General features: G+C 41.8%; 1 protein-coding gene across 2 annotated transcripts in view; it reads right to left on the bottom strand.

Annotated features, from left to right (window-relative positions):
- Positions 1-1,622: 1,622 nt before the first annotated feature.
- The window catches only part of slc5a8l (solute carrier family 5 member 8, like), a 78,126-nt gene continuing 68,992 nt past the window's right edge, over positions 1,623-10,756 (bottom strand). For both annotated transcript variants that reach the window (XM_073053953.1, XM_073053952.1), the window contains exons 12-16: positions 9,638-9,724; positions 8,478-8,677; positions 6,570-6,673; positions 5,062-5,156; positions 1,623-2,475 (exon numbers count right to left, since the gene is read on the bottom strand). In XM_073053953.1, coding sequence (XP_072910054.1) covers positions 2,350-2,475; positions 5,062-5,156; positions 6,570-6,673; positions 8,478-8,677; positions 9,638-9,724 — 612 coding nt within the window. In that variant the 3' untranslated portion in view covers positions 1,623-2,349. The remainder of the gene's footprint in view (positions 2,476-5,061; positions 5,157-6,569; positions 6,674-8,477; positions 8,678-9,637; positions 9,725-10,756) is intronic.

Genomic DNA, 10,756 nt, shown 5'->3' with positions numbered 1-10,756 from the left:
CCTTCACCCACGCACCCAGGCAGAACTCCAGCACTAGGCCAGGCTGCCTCTGGGCCTCCCGTCCTTGCCCCCTGGCTGACAATCATGCACGGTTCATGGACTGGAGTCAGGGTCAGTAGGATTGCTGTCGAGTCTGGGAATGGGTGTGGGCTGGATGAGTCTATAATCAGGTATAATCTGGGTTCTGGGTCTAGAATATGGGCTCTAGGGTTGGATTGGGGGTGTGTCTGAGTGTTGAGTTGATGGACTTTGAGTTAACATTCTCAACAAGCCTGATAAATTTGCTAAAGCTGCCCTGAGAGCTGCCTTGCCTGGCAAATTCTGTGCTATTTTTAACTATGATGCAATCATCCACCACTAACTGAAGTCACAGTGTATACTGTGTAGCTGTAGGTAACGTGTTCCAGTAACTGGGAATGCAATGCCCTTTAATTCCCTACTTGACTGAAATATTCGACAAACTTCTATAGATGTGTAGTGGAGAGTTTATTGACTGGTTGTATCACAGCCTGGTATGGAAACACCAATGCCCTTGAACAGAAAATCCTACAAAAAGTGGTGGAAATGGCCTGACTCATCATGGATAAAGCCCTTGCAACCATTGAGCTCATCTATACAAAGTGTTGACACAGGAAAGTAGCATTTGCCATCAGGGACCTGCACCACCCAGGTCACGCTCTCTTCTCGCAGCTGCCATCAGGAAGAAGGTCCCGGAGCTTCAGAACTCACACCAGCAGGTTCAGGGATAGTTACTACCCCTCAACCATCAGGCTCTTGAACTAAAGGGGATAACTTCACTTGCCCCATCATTGAAATATTCCCACAGCCTGTGCACTCACTTTCAATGACTTTTCATCTCATGTTCTCATTATTTATTGCATATTTATTTATTATTGTTATTTCTTTCTTTTTGTATTAGCAGATTGTTGTCTTTTGCACTCTAGCTGAATGCTCAAGTTGGTCAGTCTTTCATTGATTCTGTTATGGTTATTATTCTATTATGGATTTATTGAGAATGCCCACAAGAAAATGAATCTCAGGGTTGTATATAGTGGCATGTATATACTTTGAGTAAGTTTACTTTGAACTTTGAAAATCTCGCTATTGTGAGCTAGCTAAAGCTGAAAGGATAGACTGTCACTCAAATTGGCAGCCAATAATATATTTTGGGAGTTTCAACAATTAATGCTAGGGGCATCATCCAGCACAATTTTCCCCAAATCAGTTGTTAAGATAGTTCAGCTAAAAGCATATATTCCACCTGGTGCTTGTTAAGTATATAACACTGGTAGTCGACTCCAACTATGTATAAAACTGAGTTTATAAATAAACCAACAGTCAGCATTGTCAGTTTCTACCAACTGTGTCCTCTTAAAGGTACAGGGGGATGTTACAATTACTTTTTTCTCTTGAAAAGCAGAAAGACAGATTTTTAAAAGCCTTTCAATATTTTTGTTAATTTACCATAAAGTTGACAAGTGTAGTTAGTAACTGTTCTGCACATGTTTTAGTAATCATTTTCAGTAATCTTGTCAGGTAACTTGTCAAATCAATTAAAAATGCATATTTCTGTAATAAATCCATTTTATCATATTAACCAAACTAAAACATCTTCACTCAAATTGACCAAAGAATATATTTATTTTAAAAATTACACTTTAAAATTTTGCTTGATTATCTTTTCATGGTGGATTTTAAATTGTAGTGATGTATAAATTTGTGCAAAATCGCATTTCTGGAAGCTAGGTTAAGTGTGAACAGTTCTGTGCCTGGTTTGTGCTTTTTACAATAATGCCCATGCACTGTTATTTTTTGAAGGGCAATAGAATCTAATTTTGAATATATTTACTAAAATTTACTTTAATAATAGTTTTAATTCAACATCTCAGCGTATGAACTAAAAATGTGTGTCCTGTCAAACCATATTAACCAAAGGTTAGGTTCCGGTGATATGTTATACAATACTGGGGGAGTTAATTGGCCTTTAGGTGCCAACGCTAATGTGTGAATGTGTGCAAACGTTGGCTGGATTCACCTTCACACAATGCATTGAAGTGGTTGAAAATAAAAGTGTGAAATTGAGTGCAAATAGCAGCTGTGAATGTGCTTAAAGTTGACAACCAAAGTTAATTGGCCTCCAACATTTTGCTCCCTGGCATCTGAGTGGTTAAAGTTAAATACCAAAAGATTCTTCAGAGTTGGTACTGCTGAGACAGTCTCAGTGGAATGCAGTGCGAAACTCCACCACAGTCATATTTCAGGATGTGGGAGTGTGTGAGAAGAGGGACAGTGGGAAACACCTCTATAACCCGTCTGATAGATGTGTGATATGTGTTGAGGATATGATATCTATAAATATGTTGTGGATGGGGTGGGATCCAGTTTCTCCGGACAGTTGATCTCTTGATGACTGAAGGTGGGATTTTCCTGGCCCTTCTCTTCTGCCTTGTTTGTCTTCATTTTAATGTCTTTATCCTGTGGGCATGGAAAGAGAAAGGGTTGTAGAAGCAAGGTCACAGATGAACACCAAGCTAATACAGGTAGGCTGGATAATTGAAACCATTTTAGAAGCTCCATTACCATTATTCATATATTTGGAGATAAATCACCGGGAAATTTTTGAGGTTCTTCTCCCAACAACCTCGTCAATAACATCTAAGTTCATATGCTATGCCTGGACTGTCTGTTGATCATCCCCTGTAGTTAGGGCAGCTAACTGAGAATTCAATGAAGTTTTCCAATGGCAATTGCAATCATGGGAAGTTCTGCAGTATCACAGCTTGCCTGAAGGTGGCAGTGCCACACCAGCAAACCATCACTGTGCTGGAAGAACATGAAAGAAACCCAAAGGCATTTTCGAATGTGAAAACAATACACACAAGATGCTGGAGGAACTCAGCAGGCCAGGCAGCATCTATAGAAATGAGTACAGTCAACACTTCAGGCCGAGACCCTTCAGCAGGACCTTCCTGATGAAGAGCCTCTGCCCGAAATGTTGACTGTTTGGGAACCGCTGGTTCAGAGGAATATCAAGCCAACACAGTCAAGTGGACATCTTGGTCTATTTGGATTGGCAGGCCACTTTCCATGTTGCATTACTCTGTGGTGAGAGAAATGCACATGTAAGTATTCACGTGTCTCCAGGACTGGGAAGATGATCTTTGCGCAGAATGAGTGACACAGTTAGAGTAACTGGTAATCTGGGTTCGATTCCACTGCTGTAAGAAGCAGTCACTGCTGTGACTGGATGGACTTCCTCCGGGTGCTCCACTTTCCAAAGGTGTACCAGCTAGTCAGTTATTTTGTCACAAGGGTGACTTTGGGTCTGAAGAGCCTGTTACCACGCTGTATCTCAAAAGAAGGAAGGTTCCTGTGATGGAGATGCAAGAGACATCAGAGGCTGGAACCTGAAGCAAGAGGGGGTTTCAACCTGAAATGCTGACTGTCCATTTCCTTCCACAGATACTGCCTGACCTTTTGAGTTACTCCAGGATTTAGCACCTTTACTTCCTGAGAAAGCTGAAGAAATTTGGCCTGTCCTCTAAAGCCCTCACTGATTTTTATAGGTGCACCATAGAAAGCATTCTTCTAGGGTGCATCACAACCTGGTATGGAAGTTGTCCTGTCCAAGACCGGAAGAAGCTGCAGAAGATCATGAACCTAGCCCAGCACATCACACAAACCAATCTTCCATCCTTGGACTCACTTTACACCACACGCTGTCGGAGCAGTGCTGCCAGGATAATCAAGGACACAACCCACCCAGCCAACACACTTTTTGTCCCACTTCCCTCTGGGAGAAGGTTCGGGAGCATGAAGATTCGTACGGTCAGATTTGGGAACAGCTTCTTTCCAACTGTGATAAGACTGCTGAATGGATCCTGACCCCGATCTGAGCCGTACCTTCCAAATATCCGGACCTGACTTGCACTACCGTACTTTCCCTTTTCTATTTTCTAATTATGATTTATAATATAAATTTTTATTATATTTACTTCGATTTGTACTTCAGGGAGAGTGAAGCGCAGAATCAAATATCACTGTGATGATTGTACGCTCTAGTATCAATTGTTTGGTGACAATAAAGTATTTATATTTGATTGTGTTTGTTGCTACCACTGGCAATATCATGTTCTATTTTGTCTCTGAAATTCAGTTCCATTACTTTGAATAAAACTGTGTTTCAGCAGCAAAGAACATTTAGCTTAGAATGCGCACATCAGGCTCGGAGGTCAGCTTGGAGGAACACGATCCAGAAAGGAGTGTTAAATTCCAGGTGATACAAGGTGTTGTAATTCTAGTTAGTTCTAACTCTGCACACCTGCCTGAGGAAATTGAAGAATAATTAGCTTCATCTCACAAAAACGCCTGTCAGACAGACTGCCTCATGTTTGTGCGGTAGGTTAAAACCAGGCTGAGAACCCAAACATTGTCAGGAGGAGCTGAAAGTGGGAAATGTAATAAGTAAAATAAATAGATCAACTAGTAAATACCACCAGAGAATGGAAAATTGAGGAAAGGAATGAAAAGAATTGTACCTAATGCATGTTGCATCGGCACTGGTGGATGAATTAATGACAATTGTGTTGTAAGGGGCATGATCTAATTGACATTACAGAATGATTACAAAGGTACAAAGGAAAGTGTGACTGTAATTTGAAAGAATTTTACATTAAATGCAGTTCAATCTGGAAGCAATGCTTTCAACCTGAACAAAACAGATTGGAGAGAATGGATGGAGCAGGAATTGTCTTGTACATGTTCTTCTGACTTGGCCAACATTGACGTCAGTCTGTGGCAACATGAGTTAGTTATCGTATCCTGTTCCCATGTGCCTCAATGTTACTCAAAGTGCCCTCCACTCCCAACTCCTTCCCTTCCCTCCCTACATTAACAATACGATGGAGGCAATTAGAGATGCTATTAAGTCAGAGTCTTTGACGCAAGACAATATAGCCTTCAACTCCCCATAAGTCAGAGTCTTTGACGCAAGACAGTATAGCCTTCAACTCCCCATAAAAAATAGACAATGCAGTTCAAGCCCCAGTCCTCACTGAGTACCTCTGGGTGATCGGCTGCATCGGTCCAGCAGAAACAGCACATCAGATCCTTCTTTGTGATCAGAAGCTTCGTATCCACCTCTCTCTTGCCTCTTCCTGTGAGAATCAGGCAAAAAGATGCAGAGGGATTCACTGGGAGAAACACATTCAGTTCCTAAAGCTCACAGTGAACAGAGAACAGAGTTGTAAATAATTGTTCTCCGTGATAAAATGAATGAGCTACTTTGCCACAGAAAGATGCAGATTTGGAAAGGTTTCTGAAGCAAGGCTTTATTTTTTTTCAAACCTATAAAGGAGTTTTGTCATAATGGAAAGAACTTCATACAGATAATTTGTGCTTCTCTTCTGTTATGGCAGTATGGCATTAAATGGTACACTGATGGAAAACATTAAGTTTAATAAAATTGGTGCCTTATTGAGACAATATTGAAAGAAAACCAACTTTATTGAAACAATTTAACAATAGTCTGCTTCAACATGTGTGAATTAAAATAAACTTGCATTCTTCCATACAGAATGACAGTTCTGTCTCTGCTTGACTTCACTAACAAAGCCTTGGAATCAAAATAATCACATCTTTACAGTACCAAATTACTATTCAACTATCTATCTATACTAGCTTCTTGTAGACCGATTAGTTGATCCCATTCACCCAATTTCCTGTGTAACAGATGTTGATTTCTTTTCCTATTGGTATTTTTTAGTCTGGATTGATTGTTTCACCAACAGGCAGCGTGTTCCAGATCATAAACAAGCAAAAACTTTTTGACACACCTCCCTGTGATTTTTACTGATTCTTTAAAGTTCCCAACTCCTTGCTCCTTCCACCAATGGGAATAGTTTCCCTCTCCTTACCCTGCCCAAACCAGGCCCAATCTTGTATACTTCTGTCAAATCCCCTCTAAATCTGCTTCCACCCCCAAGGGAAATAACCTCAGTCTGTTTCACCTTTGGAGCTGAAATCCTTCAACCCTGATTCATGCTAATAGCATTTGCTGCCCCTTGTCCAGGACGTAGAAAATATGGAGCATCAAAGTTATTCCAGCTGTGAAGGAACCACGATGGCAAATGCGGGAATTAAACTCATTCTTGTCAGGACAGTGACGAGAAGTCATGCCAAGTGTGAATCTTCAGCACATTTCCTGACAAGTCTGGTGCAACCACACACAATTCCAAAACAAATCAGCTCAGGTCACTATGAAACCCTATCTTGTTTCCATATTTGGAGTCCCAGCCCATTTCTCTATTAATGGGTGACTGACACGAAGTAGAGACCCATGGATGCCATTCAGACCTGATGGATCGCGTCTCATTCCAAGACCATTCCTCCCAGGATGGGCATTCAAAGAATGGAATTCCAAGCTTCTTCATATTCAAACACGTGTCCAAAAAACAGATTTTCTCTGTCAGCACGAGGCTCCTTGCTAGCACCACATTGTATTTGTTAACGCATTCAGAGTTTTGTTATGTTGCCACAGGTGAAGAGTTGCTCATATAGAATACACCAACCTGTCAGCAAACTGATGATGAGCCCAAGAATCAAGACAGTCATAGTTGCTAATGGGCTCAAGTAGAGGTAGGAGATTGAATACCACGTGTTGGCAATTTCTGGTCTGAAATCAAAGAAGTGAGTTGGATTTAACTATGACAAAAATTGCATTAGAAACATAGAAAACCTACAGCACAATACAGGCCCTTTGGCCCACAAAGTTGTGCCGAACACGTCCCTACCTTAGAAATAACTAGACTTACCTATAGCCCTCTACTTTACTAAGCTCCATGTACTTATCTAAAAGCCTCTTAAAAGACCCTATCATATCCACCTCCACCACCGTTGCCGGCAGCCCATTCCATGCACTCACCACTCTCTGAGTAAAAAACTTACCTGTGACATCTCCTCTGTATGTACTCCCCAGCACCTTAAACCTGTGTCCTCTTGTGGCAACCATTTCAGCCCTGGGAAAAAGCCTTTGACTATCCACACGATCAATGCCTGTCATCATCTTGTACACCTCTCATCCTCCTTCGCTCCAAGGAGAAAAGGTTGAGTTCACTCAACCTATTCTTATAAAGCATGCTCCCCAATCCAGGCAACATCCTTGTAAATCTCCTCTGCACCCTTTCTATGGCTTCCACATCCTTCCTGTAGTGAGGTGACCAGAACTGAGCACAGTACTCCAAGTGGGGTCTGACCAGGGCCCTATATAGCTGCAACATTACCTCTCGGCTCCTAAATTCAATTCCACGATTGATGAAGGCCAATACACCGTACGCCTTATTAACCACAGAGTCAACCTGCACAGCTGTTTTGAGCATCCTATGGACTCGGACCCCAAGATCCCTCTGATCCTCCACACTGCCAAGAGTCTTACCATTAATATTCTGCCATCATATTTGAACTACCAAAATGATATTGGTTAATGTGTTTACAAATATAAGTAGGAAAGGGGAGCATGGAAAGTAATTTGTCCAAAATATTCTCCCTACAGTCCAAACATTGGTTCAAATTCAAGTCAAGCTGGTGGAAACTCAATACAGTGTAGGATCTTGGTCTGACATATCGACAGTCTCTTTGCCCCCACAGGTGCTGCTCAACCTGCTGGCAGCTAATTTAATTTATTAATTAATCTTTCTCTCCTGCTGTATGCTACAGCCTAACATAAAATGTGTTGGTGCAATTTCACAGCAAGGCGCTGCTGTGACTGAACAAGCGGCTCTGGGCTAATAATTCAGGGACATTAGGAAGATGGAAGTGATAGAAGACTGCAATTGGAAAACAGCCTGTACTGGGCCAGTGTATTGCTAACTAAGCAGGATCGACCCTGGTCTCAGATCTGAAACCAGGTCTGTGTGTGGGACATAAAACCAGCTTGTACATGGTCTAACATCTGAAAGCAGCACGTTCTGGCACCAGCCTATGTGTAGGATGTTCAACCAGCAGATACTGGTGTTCATCCATGATCCAGGATCTGAAATTGTGTGCTAGGATGTGAACCAGTAGGCACTGGCATTGATCCAAGGTCTGGCATCTAAAACCAGCAGATAGTAAAACAGCCTTGTCCAATTTGGGCGGGGTGGGGTGGGGGGGGAAGGCAGGTGGAGTTGGTACTCACAATGGAACAAGTTACTTTGGTATTAGTACTGGCTACCTACACCATCTGTAACTGTGTTAGTAAGAGGCAGTAATGCTCTCAGTGCTAGGCTTGAAATGCACAGGAAAATAGGAAACTGGGGTAATTCCCATATCCAAAACATTTCCGCCTGGTAATTCCAGTGGAAGTGGGCTAACCTGCACCACCAGGGAAGTTAATCAGAGGGAAAATAGAATACAATTTTAACAGGAAGTCAAACTACATCACTTCTGAAATCTAGAGTCCCATGATCTCCTGGCTTTGATATACCCAAGTCCAACATTACCTGAAGTCCAGCTCTGGTTCATAAGTTGTTCCCCAGCTGCTCTCATTCATCGGTGGTGCAGATGTGGTGATGTTGAACTGGCACCCCTCAACGCTGAGGGGCAGGGGTCGCGTTTTCTCAGGCAGTGGCGGGTAAACCTGCCCACCAATTCCAACCCATAATGTCAGTACGAGGCTGACAACCAGGCCAGATATTGCGCCCTGTCATAAAATGCAATATCAACAATTTCCATTTATTTATCTCCTTTAATCACATCAACATCTTTCCCAGGGGTAACAGGTGAGCTGTGATTGTGGCAGGTTGCCAAAGAGATGGGTTTTAAAAGATATCTTAAAAAGGAGAAATGAAAATAGAGAGAGCAAATTCTGGAAACTGAGGCCTTGACATCTGAAGCCAGGAAAAATAGAGGCTTTATGCAGTACTCCAGATCTGGGATTTACTGCAAGTAAACATTTATTATCCATCGCTAATTGCCCTTGAGACAATTGATGATGAGATGCCTTCCTGAACCACTGTACTCCTGATGAAGTAGTTCTTCAATAGTCCAGAGAGGCGATGATTTTAGTCAAGAAGAAAAGGAGTGAAGTGAAGTCAAGAAGTGAAGCTTTGGATGTTCGGATCAAACAAAACTCATGGGGATCATAAAGAATCCAGAAAAGAACTAAAGAGGGGAATTTGGAAAGCCAGGAGAGGCCATGAAAAGTCTTTGGCTGGTAGGATTCAGGTGAATCCTAAGATACATACATCAAGAGTAAGAGGATAACTCGGGAGAGGGTGGGATCACTCAAGGATAAAGGGGGTTTGCTGAGAGGAATGCAGCCATCTCCTCAGGATAGTTTTCCCAGAAAACGCAGCTTTCTGCCCTACCTCCTCCCACTCTTTCAGTATTTTAGTCATTCTCCTCCCTCGAATACTGAAAGCCAGCAGGTGTGACAAGCAAACACCATTGTGCCTGGATGGACGTGCAGGACCCCAAGTAAAAGGAGCACACTTTTAAGTCTTTTGAAGGTCCAACGCTATTGGCCAGATCATTTTGCTGAAATGCCACAACATTATCCTGAAAGCAAGTGATTCACACAGAGTTCAAGTGAATTGATACTGGGAAGGAGAGGCACCTTGGAACTGATGAGGTACTTACTTGGAATCTATGAGATACTTACAATTGAATTGGCCCAGGGGAATATCATGCCTAACAGAAAGAATCCCAGCAGTGGACCTCCAATAATCCCAAAGATAGTGAGGGCTGCCTGGAAAACAGGAAAAGGTGTAGAGATGATTCATTTGTATGATTCGCCTTGCAGGGGTCCACAGACCCCTCTGTTAATGGTAGGGGGTCTATATGGCATAAAACAGGTAGGAACCCCCCCTGCCTCAAAGAGCTTAGTGAACAGATCCTGAGAGAAGATTCTTCTGCCTCTTTCCCAAAACTGAGAACTGTCTGTGGACAAATAACATCGCCAAATACTGTAAATATTTGTATTTAGCTTTATTGTGAATGACAAATGCAGGGCAGTCAGGAGTCAGAGAATTTTAAGGAAACTCACAAATGATGGTTAACCAAACTTCACCCTCCTGGATTGTAATGAAATAATTCAGGATACTTGGATTGAAATTTCTGAATGGGGAAGCCTTCTTTGATGTTTTCCTGATTTCCTTATGGAGAGGAGAATGGATTTTTAAAATATCTCTTTGGCTATTTCTCTTCACAAGTAGAGAAGTAGATAGGAATGAACCATAGGCTCCAGGCAGATGTGATAAAATGTCACAGTTCCATATACGATCTCATCTACTACCTGCTGGATCATTGTGTGCTGATATATCTCTAAGTTGTATCTGAAACTTATCTTTAACGATATCCCATTGTTCAATACAGTTTCACCTGCCAATCTTTGGATCCACTTTGGTTTCCCATCTCATCCTATTGAAGTTAACTCTTTTCCAATGAGAAAGTTATACTTTGGCTTGTTCCTGGTTACTCTCCTTCCCCATTACTAATTTAAACCTCATGTACTGTCAGCCCAAAGCTGTCTATCAAATGAGGGTAGTGTCCATCCTAAAGGTTCCAAACATTTGGTTCTTGAACCAACCAGCAAAACCTTACTCATTACAGTTTTGCAACATTATGACCACTTTGCATTAAAGTGGACTTTATTTTTGTGTTCTAATTGTGTTTGCTTGTAAAAGTTGTGTATGATTAATGTTTAATTTGTATTTTTCTTCTGAATGCCTCTTATTCGATGTTAAGTGCCCATGATGCTGCTGCAGGTAAGTTTTAATTG

Source organism: Hemitrygon akajei, chromosome 8 (genome assembly GCF_048418815.1).
Source record: "Hemitrygon akajei chromosome 8, sHemAka1.3, whole genome shotgun sequence".
NCBI lineage: Eukaryota > Metazoa > Chordata > Chondrichthyes > Myliobatiformes > Dasyatidae > Hemitrygon > Hemitrygon akajei.
This window is presented reverse-complemented; position numbering and strand designations above follow the sequence as displayed.